This window comes from Egretta garzetta, unplaced genomic scaffold (genome assembly GCF_000687185.1).
Source record: "Egretta garzetta isolate BGI_Z169 unplaced genomic scaffold, ASM68718v1 scaffold523, whole genome shotgun sequence".
NCBI classification, from domain to species: Eukaryota; Metazoa; Chordata; class Aves; order Pelecaniformes; family Ardeidae; genus Egretta; species Egretta garzetta.
In genome coordinates, this window is record NW_009259177.1 from 1,745,707 (window position 1) to 1,765,726 (window position 20,020).

Here is a 20,020-nt window from a genome sequence, read left to right on the forward strand (position 1 = left end):
AAAATACTGATTGATTTTTACTCTTCAAAACTTACCTGTTGGTAACTTCAGAGTAATGAATCTTTCTCAAATAAAAACAGTGATTTCCTGCAACTGGTAGGCTAGTCTGATTGTTCATAGTGGTGCTTTAAGTGCAGTATCCTTTATCTATAATACAGAAATATGATCACGGAGACTATTGCCTACTTTATGTCTTGTGATTCTTGTGGCCATGAAAACCACCAGCAGTATTGTTCAGTAAGTTATTTCCTATGTCCATCATATGTTTCATTTCAGAAAGTCTTATCTTCTTTATAATTCTGTTACAAAGATTGCTAACTTTAAGACATTCAGTGAGCTTATAAAGAAGATGATTTTACAGGTGAATGTTCTCAGGTAAAAAGGACATCACAGCATACCAGAGAGTCTCAGGTGCAGAGGTGTTCATCAATCAGTGCAAAATATCTACCGTGTGTGTGCCAACTAATAACCAAACACAATCCCCAAAATTTATTCTAATTTAGGAAATAGAGTGTTTCTTAAGTGTAATGGCTTTAGAAAAGCCATAGAAATGTTTCTCCTAAATTCACTGGAATGTGTACTAGAGTTATTGCTAGTTATTGGAGGATACCATTAATTAGTTGAGTTGGATTGGATTACCTGGTTTGCTGGGAAAGACAGGCTTATTAGAAAGGTCAGTAACTTATACTACTGAAAAAATTCTTTTGTTCAGCCCAGGAATGACCTAGTTTTGCCTTTTCTTTTATATCACTATGAAACTCAAAGATGCAGAAAGTAGGGCAGAAGATACTGATGCGACATTGCCCAAATAGTGTGGCTGGTTGCTGTTAGGTTATTAACTAAGTTCTCATTCAAGGAACCAGTTACCAAGTTGAAGTACTGAGGAGAGAGAGAGCACATGCTCAAGCACAATAAACAAAGTTAAGATACTCATATAAAAGGATTGACTTACAGTTTGGCTTAATTTTCATCTGATATTATTATTGGTGTGCACATATCTTAAATTGATTGCGTTATGATGTTGAATGAACTCATTGTAGTCTGGTACTGAGATTGGTTGTAGGCTGTGGAAGTGATAGCAAAGGAAAAATAAAATATTTTTTGTAATTATAGCAAACCAAAACATTTAATGTTTCTCCACTGCATATTTTGAAGCAAAAACCTCTTTGTTTTCTATGTCTCCTGTCAAAAATACGAAGCTTTAATATGTCAGTGCCGTCTATTCAAATGGAAAGAACCATTTAGATATTGTTTTTTTCCTTTAGAGCCTCATCTTTTTCCAGTGCAGTGGCTGTTCCCCCTGGCAAGTTCTAGCTACATTCAAAATATTCAAATAAGATCGTCTGATAAGGTTGCCTGGTCTCTTAGTTGTTTTTTACTTATTTATAGGAAGAAACATTTAAATGGTATTTAGAAGAAATAATTATACGGGGAGTACAAAATTTATTTCTTACTAGTATTTCTTCCCTCCCTCCAACCTGTTTTCATGCTATGGGTCAGGACTTAACAGCTCTCAAGAGTGGCTGGCTGAATAGCAGCAGGCTTCTAAATCTCAAATCAAGTGCTCTTCAAAGCACCTTACTTCTCTTGAGATAAAAACTTGAGGCAGGTTTTTCTATCTGGCCTATTCATCAAGTATAGTCTACTGAATTGTTGACATTTCTAAACACTAAAGGGATTTTAAAGATCTTATTGCTCTAAAGAGACTTACTTGTAGTAGGGAATAAAGAAGTAAAATGAAAAAAATACCGACACATGAAAAGTACAAAACTGAATAACTGCTAGAAACAACTGAAAGCAAATAACTATAATTTGACATATAGTTTCTGTAAAAAAAAAATGTTTGATGTAAGAATCTGCTCAAATGTTCAGCCCTCCCCCCCAGCTTCCAGATAAATAGTAATGTTTATTTTAATCTCAGTTACCCGCAAAAGTCTTGCATTTAATGTGATACCAGTTTCTGTCATTCATATTTAACATTCGTTTCAGTTTACACTGAGTCCTACTGTCTTAGATAGAGCCACCTAAAAAGGAGTCAGCGTGACCTGTCTTTTAACCTTCCCCCAGCAACTTCTTATTCTGTGCCTAAACTTCCTTTAAAGCATTGGTTTGCCAAAGAGTAGTCAACCAATGCAATTTTTATATTTTTTTGTATAAGCGATATCAATCACTGAGTAAAAATATGCCACAGTATGTTTTCATACCAAAACAGAGTAATCCAACATCATGATATTAAATTACACTTCTTAAGTCTAGGATTATTTCGTAGTAATACTACAAAAGGCTTTGTTAACTGGAATTTTAAACTGTAGTCCTCATGAGTCACGGGCGATTAGTACTGAAAATAAGAGATATTAAAATATGAGCTATATAATTTCTACTTCCTCACCTGGGAGTTACAGGAACTGACCATACTTCCTATATCGGTGCCAGTTTTTAGGGTGAGGAGGCAGTGATAGCAGAAATTTTTTTTTTTTCTCTTCTGGCCTGGTTTTTGCCTTAGTGTGGAGCATCTGACAGTGGCGTTTACCATTGCAGAGCTGGTTTCTAGCTTGTGAAAAGCTGCAAACATAAACAAACCGGTCGTCTGTTTAGCAGCCTTGGTTTGTAAATATGCAGAATTTTGTAAACTAGCAGTACCTTTATCTATCTAAATGATACTTGTTTTTAAAACAGAGATTAGTAATAATAGTTTGCACTTAAATAGCACTTTTTCATTTCTCTAGCACTGTTTTAAAGTGATTGAATAATTTGTGTTTCTCCACACATAATAATCCTGCCAGGCAGACTCAGAAAATACCTGTAGCAAAGAAAAACTTGTCCATGCATGAAAAGCAAAATAATAATAAAAAAAAGAAAAAAAAAAAAAAAAGAAGATAAAAAGCTCCAGAAAATTAGTCTGCTTCAAAAAGCTATTAAATTGTTCCTATCCCTGAAGCTTTACAAATGTGCTAATTGTTGTGTTCTGGTCATGTAATACATTTCTGCACGAAGGCGCTTTCCTGTTGCCGAAGCCCTCGTGCCGTCTGGGGGAGGGACTGGCGGGCCGTGTAACACGGGGTAATGAATCTTCCCTTTGGGCAGCGCGTGCTTCAGGTCTGAACGCCCAGAAATGCTTCACAGATGTGCTGGGCTGCCTAGCAATGGAAATTTTCTAATTCTAGCTGACCTAAAAAAGTAAATAGGCTACTGAGCATAGGGCTACTCCCAGTGTAAAACAACAATACCCCCCCAGGTAGCAGTTACATTTTGGCCCCCTACACGCTCTTTCTTCATAACCAGCAACTTGCCAAACCTGTGACACTGGTCTCTTGAAACAGCGGCATTAAGGATATATTGTACGGGTGGTTTGCGTTGTGTAGTCAAATGTAAAACAATACAGCTCACACGGTCTCTGCTTTCTAGAGCAATACTGCATGCGTTGGAGAGATTCTGTGGGTAGACACATTGGCCGTTATCAGTAACTCGTATGCAGTAATAAGTAATGTGTGCATTTGCATGTGGAGTTATGACTTCTGAAACGGATGTGTAGGAGGAAATAAGCATAGTCAATGTATACAAAATCTAGAAAAACCTCTGAGGCAGCAGTGGGGCAGCTCACAGCTGAGCTGCTCCAGAGTCACAGAGCAATTCCCATTTTCTCCTGTTCTTAGGAAAGCACTTCATTAAACTCTAAATTTGGTAGGATCTGTAGAGACTAGATATGTGGAATCAGTGCAAGCTTGTGGGCAATGTGTATTTTAGCAATAGCTGGCAGAACTCTTCAGAAGTCTGTTGGCATTTCTGTTGTCTCTCTTTTTTGAGTTGGCAAATCAGGCGTTGAAATGCGCTTGTAATGGAGACTTGCCAGTGTGAGTTACCTGTCTTGGAGCATAACCTTTCTGTGAAGCGCTGAAATCTGTCTGGACAATTTTATCAAGAGGCAGAATATATTTTATCAGTTATTTGTATTGTTGCACATCCCAAGATAAAGCAGTGCTTTTTAAATGGGTGTATTAATGAGTTTTCTGAAATGTAACAAAATATTTAAACTGAGACAGAAGCTTGATAGATTATAGTGAACTTTAACAGATAGCTTTGGATCTGAACTCAAATATTTGCTTAGTTTTCCAACTTAGCTGAAATTGTAGAGGGTGACAGTAACATTACAATATGTTGGACATCTTAGAACAGATGCTTCTGTCTCTGATTGCTATTTCTCCCTCCTCCTCACTTACATAGCTTCTGTTTGTACACACAGCATCTTGAACACTTCTCAAGCTTCCCAGTAGAGAGACCCAAGTTGTTGTAGAGCAGCGCAGGCATCGCCAGCAACTCTGGAACGTTTCCAGTGAGCCATCTGTGGTTTGATGCGAAATCCGTACTTTGTGGCATGTTGCAATGTCATTCAAAGAAAGAGGAGATGTAGTGGAGGCACTGACTCAGTGAGAAGCTTCATGTTGTAAGACTGAATTCCTCTCCTTGACCTTTTACTATCCAAGTTAAGAATTTAGTTTAAGCTAGTCATCCAGGTTTCCTGAATAGTCAGCAGAGATGGGCAAGCACTTGCAAGGATGATTCATCTCATCCTAAGTATATAATATAGGTTAGACTGAATAGCTGACTTGTAGACAGCTGCAATTAGGTTGAATGAATCCATCAAAGAAGAGAATGTGACATTAACATTAACATCCATCCGGACTATCCTGAGAGCCCTAGAATTACTCAGACTTGCATCACGGGTCCCACACTCCTCTTACGTAAGCCCAGGGAGGAGAAATTCAGCAAAAAGAAGAGATCTACGGGAGCAATGTTAGTCTGCTTGCTTTGGATGTAGATGATACCTTCAGATTCATGAACTGCTGTTTGAATTTGGAGCAGTATTTCCCTTCAGCTTTTAGACAATGTATTCCAATCTCAACTATAACGTGCCTAGATAATATATCTCCTCCTGCCCTCCATCTTTCCCTTTCTTCACTCCATCTTCTTTTCAGCCCTTAGTCACTTAATGTCTTCCCTATTCTCTTCCACTTGCCTTTCTATGCAGGGTACTCTTTCTCACTGAACATTTTTTTAGTTAAAAAGGAAAAAAAGCTTTTGCATTAATACAGTATTTATATATCATGACCTCTTTCATTCTTCCTGGCTATTTTATCTTTCACTTCTTCCTTTTTACCCGCTTTGTGTATTCAGACCATAAACTCTTCAGGACAGTCTTTCAATATAAGCTTGATAAGAGCTGGATCGGTAAGTATTACAATAGTATGCTATGTAAATATTTAGTACAGTTCTGGTTGTAAGATTACCATCTATTTCTCTGAATTTTGGATCAGAGGAGCAGTCGAACAGTTGTAGTCCCTGGATAGTCTATAACCATCACTGATGAGTCCAGCCCCCTTTATAACATGGGGAGCTTCTTCATTATGCAGACACTACGGTTCTAATACGAAATGGGTCTGTTATTGCACGTGTGATTTAGAGCACCCCGTGGTGCCAAACAGTCGGCATTCTCAAGCGTCAGAGAAGGTAAATCTTCCTGATATTTTTATCTTTCCCTTGTGTCCCTTCACATGTAGCAAATGGTCTTTAACACATCTTGGAGTTTTTCTTTGGAATTAAAGAGTTTGTTCAGACAATTAGCTGTTGTTTCCTGTCCTGTCAATGAAAAGTAGTGACTGATGCTCCACAGATAAAGACCCACCTGTCTCTACTCACATGTTACTGGAACTTCTTCAGCCATGTGAAATCCCCTAGGGATTCATTTTACACAAACACGTACAGAATAGAATTTTATTGGTACAAATGATCTCTGAAAGATTTTTGCTTCGCAACAGCTAGTGTTTAAATAAACTGAGTTTTAAATTCAGACTTGGGAATTCAGATTTTAAGTACTTTGCATAGTTTTCTGGTCAGAGAACAGAAACCGTACCATGTGGTACATCCAAACAAATCAGCACAGTTTGAACTGAATTCTCTTGGATATTATCATATCACTTCTGTAAAGCAGATACACTGGAAAGCTGCACGGAAGAAGCACATATTAAGACTCAGCGTGCTGAAACGTAAAACGGCTTTCACAAAATCTTTCACAAAATGGAGTGGGTTTATTAGTGGTTCTCAATTTTGCCAGGTGTCTTTAAATTCACTGTTTAAATAATCTCTTTGTAATATTGGAAACCCACAACAAAACATCACCGTCCTGTGAATGAGGTGAAAATGAGAATTATCCTAGTTTTATTTTACATTCTGTAAGTGATGGAAAGTAAGAGTTTTAGAATTGTGTTCAAGTATTTTAAGTACTATTAGCTATATATAAAAAATTATTTTCATATTAGAGATGTGTCCTTTAGCAGACAGACAGGGATATGTAGGTAGAAGTATATTTATCAGCTATTCTTAGTGGAAGCCTTCTCTCAACACCTGATGTTAACAATAATTAATTTTGACGGCTCAGATTATGCTTCAACTTAAAAAAAAGAAATAGGAAATGCATATAGTAGATGTACTTATTTTAACATGGGTTGATATAGTTGTGATGAGTTATAAGTCAATCACCGTTACCTGAAAAGTAGAAAATTTTAGAATTATCTTTTTAAAAGTCAAGCATTTTGTCTTTATAATCAGTTTAGAAATTTTATCCATGGCTGGGATTTAAAAACGGTAATGTAGCATCTGTGAATATAGTAGAACAAGAAGAAACTGAATTCATGTCCATTATACAGAAAAATAGTTACCAGCTGGTTTGTCTCCTGAATTTGTTGAAGTACTGAGAAAATTGTAATATGAACAGGAATGTAAGAGATGCTTAGTAAATTAGTTTAAAAACAGTTTGCCTAGACCTAAATGCAGTTCGGGAGGATAGTTTGGCACCATTCTCTCCACAAGATATTATAGATTGTGAGACACTACTCGTAACCAACTTTCGGGACTATCGTATGATTTCTGCCTGACACAGGTCTAGGTAGGCCAGTTGGAATGACTTTTCTAGTCCTTGCTGTGAGAGCTTATAAAGTCTTCAGTGGTAAAGAGCTTACTGTTTTGCTATTGAGGAGCGAACTTAATTAACTCACAGGTATTTTTAGGTTTTGTGGCCTTAAGAAGAATTTTTATCTTTTCATAGTGTTATTGTCAGATTTGTATGTGAGTTGTTAACAAAGTTACGTCAACGTAAGTTATATGTCGCTCCAGTAGACTATATATCATATAAAGTAGAATTCATTTCATCATAACAGACATATCTGGTGCCTCTCAATTGGCAAATTTGGTGAGGGAAAAGACCAAAACTTATAGTCAGCTCCTTGTCAAACATTTGAACAAACTATTCTCTCTAGAAGAAATTTGGGCTCGCACCTGCATGTCTTTGTGTTTATATTAAGCCCAAAGGTAGTAATTTGTTTTTGTGAAGACGACGAGTTAGTTACTCTGCTTGATGATGACATGTTAAGAAAGCAGTAAAGTCATTGTCTGGCAAGGCTAAGATGCTCCTGAGATGTGTATCTCTTACGGAGTTTGTAATCATTTGTCAGCTACCTCAGAAATGTAAGATGCGACCTGTGGGGATGTCAGGTCAACCTGGTTCACTCAGGACCTCTTTTGCCATGTAAACAGACATATTGCAATGGCTTTGAAGCTGTGGCTCGGGTCACCACAGAGAATCAGTGCCACGTGTTGCCATTGCATTGTAGGTATGCCCAGTGTCCCTGGTGGGCTCAGCCACCGCTGTTAAATCCTTCCCCTGCTGCCCAAATAAGAAGAGCAGAGCAGGTTCAGTGAAGGTAACCAGGGTCAAACACAAGTCCTGGTGACTGCCAGACAGATCCCTAGTTATGAGGCAAGTCCATTCTCCAGCTGAGAAGTCAGGGTAGCAGGTGAGGATCATACCTGGATCAGCAAGCTCCAACATTGCAACAGGCACAGGGAAATGGCCAGGGCCTGAGCAAAGTGGGGAGCACCTGGCAGGGCCTTGCCAGCTCCTTCTTGCACAGCTCTTTGTCACCTGGCAGCCCACTTTGGGGGTGCACAGCTGCACTGTATCACAGCTGGCTGTGAGCACTGGCAGCTCAAGACCCCCGTTTAGGACGATTGTCTTCACTGCAAAGATAAAGAGACAGCTCAGTGGCTGTGGAGTAATTTGGCATCCCTCCACTGGCTCCCTCTTTTCTTAAGATGTAAGCTGACACTTTTTTTCCTTTCCAAAGGCCTCCATCTCCTTTTCCCCAGCCTGCATGTGAGATCTTATTCATTATCAAGAAATCTATTTCCAATCAGGTAATAGTGGCAATAACTTGACAGTTCAATAATTTTCAAGCAAGAAATGGGGTTCTTCACTCTAAGAGGAGGTTTTATACAGCTTCATCACTAACCTGCAGATTTCTCCTTAAAATCCAGCTTTTCATGATAACTACAAAAATGCTGAAGTCTTTTCTTAGGTACTATGATAATAGAAATAATTGCTAGTAGTTATAAATGGGATAATAACAAAAAGACGTAAAAGGGAGAACATAATGCATGGGGTGTGTCATGGGCATCATAAGCAGAAGGGGAAACAGTGACAGGAACTCGGCCGCTGTACCACTGACCGCTTCTGTTCTCTTGTGTGGGCTTTATGGAATGGCAAGAGTTCTGCTTCAAAGGGAAATAAGTAGGATATAAAGCTCCCCAACTAGGAGTCTGCATCTTTCATTTTCCCAGCATTCCTAAAATTCTTCTCCCCACCCCCCTCTTCCCCCTAAACCAAATCCCTTCGGCTTTGGTGACTTCAGTCTTCATGGAGTTGTAGCAAATGGAACTAGAAGGGATCTAGAGAGGTCATTAACCCATGTCCCTGCCCCAGGGCAGGTCTGCAGCCATAATAGACTAATAAGCAATTTTTTTTCATCAAAGATCCAAATAAATGGAATTGTAAATATTTTTTTTTTGTTTAAGTTTTGGAAGTTTGGACTCAGTTGCTAAAGCTTCATGTAACTGTTAGCAGAGTCACAAGGTTAACTTCAGTGGAATTATTTTAATATATATCAGATTAAGAACGAATTCCCACCTGAACTCCCACCTCTTGTTTTACGAGATTCAGTGATTTTGCATCACTCATGTTACTATTTATTTGTTTGCTAAAAATATAATAATTTTGGGAGGGTAATATGAAAAATTAATTTGGGGTTAGATTTTGCCAATATATGTATATCTGCTTATCATAATGTTGCTGAACATTTTTTACACTTTTTATTGCTTAAAGCATTTTACAGAATATGTGATTTTAGTAGCCCTTAATTAATTTTATGATATTTTGCTGTTTCTTGAATGTTCTCTGCCTTGGTTATTTCTGAGTGTTTTAGCCAGTGTAAAAAGAATCTGTGCAGACACACATTTCCTCAAATCTGACAAGTAATTTTATGAACTGATTGTTGTTTATACTGTGTTGGTGTAAGGTTGGATTTCACTAGTTGCCTCCACAATGCGGTAGCAATAGATTCCTCAGAATATGTGTAGCGTATGTGTGTAGTTGTACGGTAATCAGTTCTTCAACATTATCTCTAGTAGCTAGCTCTTTGTTTCACCTGCCATTGGTTACTCTTAGGTTTGGTTATATGATTTTTATTTTCTTTTCAGCCCCCTTTATAGTCAGTTAAAGCTTGCATACTGTTTCTATGCATTTTGGAACTGAGGTATAATCAACATCAGGAGAGGTTGCTAGGAAAACTGCTTGTCAATCCTCTTAATACTGAAGAGAAAAAAAAAGTCTTGTACTAGAAAGTCTGTTTTTTGTAATAAATCTGTAAAGCAATCCCCCTGGTACAATAAGCTACCCTGGCAGAAGCACTTGCTAGTATTTTTGCCTACCAGGGATTTTGTGGGTTTAAAAAAAAAGAAAAATTACACCTCAACCAAACGTACCAGCCCACTGGAAGTTCCTAGAATAGCCCTGACTTGGATCTTTACATCCCAGTCTCACAGGGCAGACCAGTGTCAGAAAACCATCGGTGCTGTATTTGATCCTCAGTGGTGGGACTGGACTAAAGGATTGCTTGGTGTCCCTTCTGGCCTGTCATTCTACATTTTCTTATCTTCCACTTCTACTTTTTTTTTTTCCCCATTGAGAACAAATAAAGTAATTAGAAGTTTTCTTCAGGCATAGGGAGGAGCAGAGGCAAAGTATGTAATAAGTTTTGTCTGAACTGTTTTCCTTTCGTAATGCATGCCCTAAAGCTGTGTGCTTAGCTGGGTTCAGTGTAATTGTTCCTATCACCGCAAAGCCTTTGGGACCTGCCCGAAACAGAGCAGGCGGGAAGCACCAGCACCTGCATCGTGCCCCTTCCCTAGCTGTGCCCTGTACAGTAAGAGCCTTCTTCCATAGCCAGCCATTTCTTAATCGAGCAAATGAAGCTTAGAGTCTGATTCTGAGGATCCTTAGTTTAAACCTTTCTGACAGCCTGCATAGGTGAAAATAGTGTGTGAACATGTCATTAAACACACTGTAATAATGCAGATACACAATTAACTTTGCACAAAGGAAGTTTACTCAACATTCCCTGGTTTTTACGCTGACAGACTTTACCTTTCTTTGATACAAGCTTGAAGAAGTTATCACAAGGAGGGCAATTATAGGATCCTGTTTTCACCTGCATGTTTTGCCAGACTATGACCATTTTGCCTTAAAATATTGTTGCCCTGCCAGCTTGCTGTAGGCTACAGGAAGTTTTGTGTTTATCCACATGCTGGAATATTTTAGTGGAAACCTTCAACTATTTAAAAGAGTAAATGAAAATACCCAATTTTATGTCTAGCATTTCTGCCAGGGATGTGGTTTTGCTGTCCTGTGAAAATGCTTCCCTGTTTGGCGCAGGCGCAGTCAGTACCGCGCATTCAGCTTGACGCTTTTCCAGGGATGTACCTGCTTTGGGGAGCAGGAGGGGAGCTGGCGCCTGTGCCCAGGAAGAGAGGGGCAGGGGCAGGAAGGGGGGACGGAAAGCAGTGCCAGCAGGAGCAGAAAGAAGGGCAGATCAAGAACAACTGGTGAGACGAGGAGGAGGACAAAATAGGGCATGAAGAGGGCAAGGGTCTGAGGCAAGGAAGGGTGTCCTGGCACTGAATTTGGACCTAGGCATGGGAGCAGGGAATGGAATATGGGTATAAAGGGGCAAGAGAACCCCAGGACTGGCAGGAGCAGGGATAGAGAGCTCGGAAGCAGAAAGCTGAGACTGGCTGGGGCAGAGGCTGGGGAGTGCAGATAACCGGAGAAGGGACGTTTTTGTCATGAAGACCAGTTGCAGGACGGGAGGCCTGGGCAATGAGGACTGGGATTGCCGATGTGAGCAAAATCAGCCTGATTCTTATCAGACTGATAAGAGAAAGAGAGATTGAAAGGGATGGAGGTCACAGCCTGAGAAACCGCAGAGAAGTCTGTCCCCCAGAAAACATTTTATCCTAAACTGGGACTTTAAATGTGATTGTTTCTCCGCGGTCAGCAAATATCTGTGCAAATGTCTGATCGTTCTGTAATGCTGTTGTTCAGAAAGGATCACAGCCTATTCATGCTATCACTTACTGCCTTAGTTCAAGTGACCGCAATGTCCCTATTGGTGCCAAAAATAGAGGCCTGTTGTTTAACCTGTGGATGTCTGTATAATGCCGTGCAACGAATTTCCAGTTTGTTTGCAGTTTAAAATTTAGAGTATTTTTTTAAACGGTGTTAAAATATTTAATAGAATTGATATGTGCAGCCCTGTTTGTATGTTTAAGCTGCACGCAGAAAATATGTGGAATGTTATTCTGAAATGCCTATTCAGGCTTTATTCAGAGGTAGAGTGTGTCTGTGCTATGATTCAGATCTTAATGGCAGGATAATACTCAGTTGTTTTCAGAGGACCCTAGTGGTGTTTATTGTTCAGAATACATCTGATCTGAGGATGAATGTGGCATACGCTGTGAAATATGCTTACTGGAGAACCAGCAATTTGTTGTAATGTTTGAAAATTGGGGTTGTAGAGAGGGCAAGGATTGCAGGAGGGATGGTCTCGTAATTAAGACGATTGAAGGATATCGTGGAAGGCGTGATGTGTCTCTGCCTATACCACTGAGCTTCTGTCTGATCATGTCACTTCAACCCAGCACTTTTATTTCTCTACTTTTATTTTGTGTCTCTCGCTTTCTGAGTGCCTGACTTGGGGTTCTTGAAGAAATACTAAGCACTCACAGCTGCAAATGAAGTTAGCATTCAATCTTGTGAAATGCTGTACAATGCTAAACATTCTGCAAAAGCAAGTCCTAAATGCCTCAGATCGTGTTTCTGAAATTAGTAGATACCTTTTTCCATGTGTTTTATGTGCCTCAATTCCCTCTCCCTAAAATGGAGGTACCTTTCCTGCCTTATCTCAAGAGAATATTAGGAAAATAACACAGTTGGTATTTGTGAAGCATTCAAGTGCTATATACTGACATGTGCTATTGAAAAGCCATTCTGTCTTCAGAACAAGGTTTGAATAGTGTACAATAAATACGTCAGAAAAGTTCAGAGTAAACAGTGACAAGAAAACAAAATACTGAATAGCCAGTCACGAAATGAGCAGTGTGCATCCTCTTCACTGAGTAAGATGGGGGAAGAAGAGTATACACGTGTGCAATGAAACACTGTATCATAACAAATACATCTGTAAAAGCCTAATTCAGTCCCACCGTCCAATCTGAGGATCTTTAATTGTTACTTTTCCTATCTGAGTCTTTGCAAATTTATAAATATTCCATTTTCTGTTTATAATATATATTAGCAAACTAACTCAGCATTGACTAAGAGGCTGTGTAAACATCAAAGATTTTTTTTCTTTTGACCACACTTTAAGTCTGGGACAGTGTGGCAGGGTTTACAATTCTTCCCTATCTGTGGTATTAGTTAGTCCCTGCCTAAGATGAGTTTGCTGAGTCTCGGTTCTGTTTGCTCTTCGTCACCTTGCTCTGAATCTGTTTGGCAGACTTGGCAAAAGGGTCAATAGTCACAGGAGGAAGACAGCGGTACTACATTTCCCCTAGAGGAAGATGCCTCTCCCACTGCGCGGTGAGGGCGGAGAGATGCTAACAGTGAGTGGGAGAAGGTTGGATTAGTTCTCTTGTCTCTCCGCCTCCCACATACCAGATAGCCTGTACCCTGCTAGCAGAGTACTGTAGACTTTTTGGGAAAGAAAATGTGACTGAAAGATCTGCCAAGTGCTCCCCTGCGCTCCCCATCTTTCCCTCATCCTTCATTTTCCAGTGGTTACAGCCCCCCTCATACAACCCAAGCCAAGTTGTACATTGGCTCTTGCCTAGCAAATGTTTTTCTCAGGAGGAAAACAGGATAGGCACATGCCCTAGTTTGTATTGTGTTGATGTAGAGATGAGGCATCATGGACCACAGTTCACATCCACAGCCATGCCTGACCTTCTTAGGAATAAGGGAAGAACTGTACATGAAAGATACCATACCATAGCACTGATTTTAATGTGGTGAAATGTCAGAGCTGCATAGTTACTAAACAGTATATACGGGGGGTGGTTTTTGATACATAGATCATGCTTCATAGGCAAAGCACTATAAATAAATGCAGACATTTCTCCTATTTCAACACTGAGGTATGTCATCTCACCTACTTTCCTACTCCACATGCATTACTTTACGCATTTTCTTCCCTTGGAGAAGACAACAACCCAGCACACGTTCCTCTCCCCGCGTTGCCCACAGCCGGGAGCGGCAGGTGGTAGGAAGCGCTTTGGAGCACCTCTCAAGTTATGTCTAATTGCACAATCTCAAAGCCAGAAATGAACTGAACAGTCAGCCCATTGTAAATACAGATATTTCTTCTGCTTTTTAACTGAATTCTTATCCCGTGAAAGTTACAAAGGTATTGAATAAAAGGCAGCTGTATTTACGTGTTGTGATAAAAGCAAAACCATAGCAAGAGGAGAGAATAAGGATAGTCCACACAGCCTCCTAATACAGTTTTGCAGCCAGTACTGTTATCCTGTTCCCTTCAGATGCGTGTGCATTTTAGGAGAGCCACACAGTTTAGCCTTTGCCTACTAAATCTTTCAAGAAATATGCTCCTTCCATGATGCCAGTTTCATAAATTATTGCACTGTGTAGAAGACGCTCAACTGGCTCATCTGACCAGTTTTCAGTCCTTCACTGTGTCCAAAAGCAAGCCAGTAATTAACCAAGTAAAGCCTCAGTTTTACATTAATTTTCACCTTACTTTACAAAAGCTAAATGGTAATGTCGTGTCTTTTGTATATCTCCAGTGTAAAATATCCTTAGAGGGAGAGTTGACATACTTTTGTCGTAGTTAAAAAAAGGTCTATTAAAAAAATAAGGTTTATTATGCAAGGACCGTGTGCTTGTGGACAACCATGTAACCTGTGTCTCAGTTTCCTCATCTGTAAAATGGATGTAATGCTCCTACAACTCACAAGGGATGGCAAGGTTTGAGTAGCATATATGATTGCCTCATAAAAATGCAACTAGTAGCACTGCGTGTTTTTATTAACAACTATCAGTAGAACATGAAGAAGAAACATTTAGCAGGATAATGCTGCAACCAGGATAAGCCCTCTCCATTTTTTGACCATCACATCATCTATTTTCAGACTCTGCCACAAAATAGTATATGTTTGAAATAAAACTATACTTATATTGTAACACCATAGAAACCAAAGGATTTGATGTAGGGGTTAACATAGAGGCAAAACACTTGTTTTTAAAGGAAAAAGCCCATAAATACAATTAAATGCCTTGAGCAAATTTGAATTTTGCTTAGAAAAATTTCATGAGAAAAAATCTATTCCACTTTGCAGAATCCAATATATTAAAAATATACAAAACTGTTCCCAGGTCAGCCTAAAAGTGGGAAGTGCTTTATTTGTGTGAGTAAACATTGGCCAGGAAAAAGACTGCATTTTGAAATATGCTATGGAAAATAAATTCTCCTGCAATTATTCTTTTTTTCTTCTCTCTGTTTTTTTCCTCTCTCTCTTTCTTCTCTCTCTTCCCGTCTCTCTCTCCCTCTCCCTCCTGAAAATCTCCTGCCACAGCGACTGCATTTGCCTCCAGACTTGTCAGACACAGTGAGCCGCACAAGCAAACAGGATCTGGCAGAATCCGCCAAACTGCTGAGCTCAGGATGTGGTGCTATGGCCATCGGCAAGAAGCACCTGGACTTCTAGTGATTTCTACTTAACAGTTTCACTCAGTTTTATATGACACTCTAATTATGAGTGTTAATGACTTATATAAATATTTTTCTTAATGATTTGACCCAGCAGTCTTTAAAAATACGTGTTACCATATGGTGCCCTTTTTTTGTTTTGTTTTGTTCTGGTTTCTTTGTACTAATTTTGGGCTTGTTTGGATTTTGCTTTTTGTTAAAGCTTCTGTTATGTTGGGTCCTGCCATTGTTCTGCTCGACTGGAAACATGCAGGATTTTGTTCCTTTCCTTAAAATATGAAAATTACTCTTACCCTTTCATTTCTAGATGGTTTTTTACAATAAATATGAAGGGATATTTTTCCCAATGGAATTTTTATATACTTACGTTTAATATTTTGTATGAATAATAAGTTGGATGGTTTATTGAAATAAAGGAATGAAACTAAGCAGTTTGTTGTCATGTGTTATTCCAAAAGCAAACTACACAATATGTTTTTAAAGCATTAATTTTTATAATTGAAATACCATTCTTAAATTTCAGGAAATGGTTACATTAGTTTATTAAATACGTAATAATACATTTAAAATACATAAGCTAGTTTTTGTTCTAATATGTGAGTAATTAAGAGTGGTTGTTTTTTGAATCAGAATATATTATAGATAATTACTTTGCCTTATGACTTGCTACATGCATTAAAATGCACTTGAATGGAATTTACTAACCATAGAGGAAAGAATTTATTTCCTTATGTAGTTCAAAACAGTAATCCTAAACAATTGAAGTCAGCAGTATGAAATTATGTCAACAGACATAATTCAAGATTGAAATTCAAACCGACAGCTACATTAATGCTAGAAAGCCAGAAGAGTGCGTTTGAGCTCGGGGAAGGGTATCACAGCATGCTGGTCTAAAGCAGGGCAGAATATATAAGTAATTCAGGCTTCTGTACCCTCAGATACACATTTTGTGAACTTGTAACTATTTCGTATGTATCTCTGTGTATATCTCAACAAACAAAAGAACAGTAAAGCAAAGCTGACCTGTAAATTAAAGTGGTTTGCATTCTTTCTTCTGAGGCTGACTTCCATTTTGAAAGGTAATATCTTCTTCTCCACAGAACTTCCAAGCCACCCAGCTGTAAGATTGCATTACAGTTTCAAAATTTAGTCTTCTTAATAGTATATTACATGGCTGGACTGAAATCGACTCTTCGAAGAACATGTTAATAGGATGCAATAATGGTAACTTATTTTGATGGGTTTGGAACCAAGAGTTGGTTAAGTGGTTTGCATTTTTTTTCTGCAATCCAGGTTCTACTTTATTTTTTTTCCTGACAACGCTGTGTAAAACAAAGACCTAGCTTTTAAAACTGTCTAACTAATATGATGAATGTCAATCACTTAAAAAACTCCACTGTAGCATAAACACATACTGTATACAGCTTTTATTCTGAATTAGAATAATTGAATCAATGACAGTGATTTGCCAGGATGTCAAATCTATCCATCATATCCTGTCACTACCAGTTTATTTTTTGTGATCAAAATCAAAAAGACTACTATTTTGTCATCAGCTATTTCATTAGTAGTAACAATCAGGTTTTCTCTTCTATATTTTTTAGCTATGCCTGTTATATTTCTTATTTCTAAAGACACAAATCCTTTTAAACTCTTTTCAAAATAAAGTTTCAGAACCGAACTGTCAGTTTAATAAAGCAAAAAGACATCTACTTTCCTATGCCAATATATTTAAAACAGTATCATTGATGTCTCAAACATTTTTTCTCTTTTTGTATTAGGTGTAACATTGAATGGAAGTTCTCATTAGATACTTAATTGTGCCTTTTGAAAGCATGAAATAATTTAAATACTTAGGATAAAGTGATTTTTAACAAAGGTGAAGTTTTACATAGTGCGTCTTTTTAATGTAAATAGCACAAAACACAGTATTTCTTTGTGAAATATAAAGTCACAAGACATATAAATTGCTGCCAACACACTTAAATAGGTCATTGACTTAACATACAGGGGAGGAAATACCATTAAAGTCACAGTCAATTTCTAGTTAACTTATTAACTGAAAGTTGTTAGCAAGTAGCGTGTGTTCCACGTATGTATATGTGTTTCCTGTGCATTTATAAGACTTCAGTTTCAAAAACTTCAGTAGGTTAATATTAAAGCTAACAAATAGTTTTAATAATAAAGGGAACTCCTTCTGCAAATCTGGATTTCTTTTTTTTCTGAGTCACTAAACATGCTTTGTAAAATAAGTGTTAAGAGTATACGCTGTACACTGCTGTTCACCTGAGGCAAAAACATGGAGCAAAAAATCTTTTCTTCCAAAATATTGTATCAGTTACAACAACATATGACAGTGACTTGGCTTATCCAGTAAACTGGTAAGTGAAATAATGCTATGCATGTGCTACCTGATAGTATGTAAATATATAATCGATACAGTGTAGATATCATTTACTGCACCGAAAGCAATTTTGACTTGGGAAGCAGGAGAAGGGTTTACGTGGTGATTTTTGGTGAATTTTCCCCATAACCACTCTATGACTGTCAGGCTCCTGTGTACAAAGCATCCTTCGGTTCTTTCTTCTCTTGATTTGAAGACAAATATTTAAGTAAGGGGTACAGCTCAGGTAATTGAAGACTGGGGTGCGGCCTCTTTTGACAGGCCGTTGCAATGTGCTACCAGCTTCTCTTTGCATCTTCAGAGCCCCCTTGTTGGCTTGGATGGAAAATCTGTGTGATCCTTACTTGTGCTCAGAGCTCTTTTCCACAGAGATTGCAGTATGGGGGTTTTTTGTTTGTTGCAATTTTTTAAGCAGAACTTCCTACTTTTTAGCAGGCTACAAACTGAAACCACAAAACTCACCTGGGAAACAATAGATTCATCCCAGTGAAGATGTTCCCAATTCAGCACGAGAACCTGATCTTTACAGAATTGTGACACGCAGTCAAGAAAGCAGTAATGAAATTTAAAACATTGTGTCTTTAATATGTCAAATAAGAATTCTTCATACAATTTCTGTTGTGCTGAGGTTTTCAAAATACAAGTATTTGGAACATGAGATTAATATTGTGATAGATGAAGTCTTTTTCTATGTTTGTAAAGAAATTTCAAAAGTGATTTCAAGGATGCAGCTGAATTCAAATCTCTGTAACAGTAGCTACAAGCGTCTGAAGAAGGGCATTCAGCTGCTTCAGATTTGATACATATGATAGTGCACCACCGGTTTTGTCTTTAAATTTAATGTAAAATTCTGACGTTCCAAAAACGGCTTTTAGAAAAGCGCCAAAGTCCAACTTACAAAAATCCTTTACTATGCCAATATTGGCAAGTGAGCTATTAATCAAGTTTTTCTGAAACCACAAGGTTGTAACACATCCCTTTAAAAATGTGCATAGATTGCAAGTATTACACACATGAACACATACACATGCACACGTATTAAACCGGTATTTCCCCAGGATCATATATTAGAAATTTATTAAAGCGTTCTTCTTCTTTGCCTGTGCTGGAGAAACGTCATCCATAACTACAGAGCACAACAGAAATAGGAAGGAAGATGCTTTTATGCCTTTAAGAGGGGATGGAAGCAGGTACTATCTCCCATGACATCTCTCAGGGGTTTTTCTTTCCTCTTGTGAGCTACCTGAGTGCAAGGCCTACATTTCTTTTTTTAATCACTTTGGGCACATGATGGTGCTTATTCAATAATAAATGTACCTGCGTAGAAAAAGAATGAAAGTGAATCTTCTTCCTTTTAAGAACAAAAGGCAACTCAAATGGAGAAAAGAAAAAGAAAAAAACAGAAAACAAAAATTCCACTTTTTTTTTCTTTTCTAGTCTAATATAAGCAGATGTTAGGCTCTTTTTTTTTGGTTTGGTTTTTTTTTCCAAAAGTGGTTCATTAATATAGTGGATGTCTATATGTGTATTTCAGCATCTGAATGGACAGACAGATTTTTCAGGAGTGTTGAGCATCAAGCATCCTGGAGCATCTGCTGAAAACTTGGCTGCTTATTCAAACTCTGCCTTTAAACAATTTTGAAAGTTATTAGGCACATCAAACTAAACTGTAGAACTTCTGTTTGTATCAAAAATGAAGGCATCTTTTGTGCCTTCTATATTTTTTTGCACATGGATTTTCTGGTGCTGTAGAGCTTTATCTAAAAAATCTTCCAGAGAAGTCAGTCATGATTTAGACCAGGAGCAAGCTGGTAGGATTAGGTCCAGTGGATCTTTTTTAAAAAGTTAGCAGATCTAGAGAATTTGTCACTGCATATTCCTCTATTTAAAACAAACAAACAAAAAAGTCTTTTAGTGTCTTCTGGCATTGAAAGTAAATGTTAAATCCAAAATGTAGCAATAATCCAAAAAAAATTCTTCACTCTATGCTAGCAGAGTTTGATTCTGAACATTTCATGCCCTCAGAATGCTCCCAGCACTTATGGCATCAGAGGCATACTCTTAAAAAGTCTTGAGAAAGGCAAATTTTGGTGCACTTTCAGCTACATTTTTGGAGTCAGGTTGGAGCAAACTACACTAAAGAAAGCTCTTGCTCAAATGTCATGGGCTAGACTTACAGAACAGAAACGAGGTCTGGTTTGGCTTTAGATACAAAATCAAGCAGTTTTCAGTGCCAGTATTTCGGGAAAGCATATTGTGTGGAGCACAAGCTGTAAACTTGTTTAAAATATGTTGCTTGAGTGAGACTTTTCTGCAGTTCCTAGTATGTATTTATTTATATTATTGAAGTATCTCGGAGCTACTACTCGTAGACCAGGACCGTTTTGTGCAGGGCGTCATTCTTGGCCTGGGACTTGCACCGCTGCACAACAAATTTGCCTTCCTGACC

The 20,020-nt window shown here is 38.2% G+C and overlaps 1 protein-coding gene across 1 annotated transcript in view; it reads left to right on the plus strand.

Annotated features, from left to right (window-relative positions):
• The window catches only part of ELP4 (elongator acetyltransferase complex subunit 4), a gene marked incomplete at its 5' end in the record, with an annotated part of 155,751 nt that extends 140,586 nt beyond the window's left edge, over positions 1–15,165 (plus strand). Inside the window, one exon of the mRNA XM_035891184.1 lies at positions 15,034–15,165. Coding sequence (XP_035747077.1) covers positions 15,034–15,165 — 132 coding nt within the window. The remainder of the gene's footprint in view (positions 1–15,033) is intronic.
• Between the last annotated feature and the right edge of the window lie 4,855 nt (positions 15,166–20,020).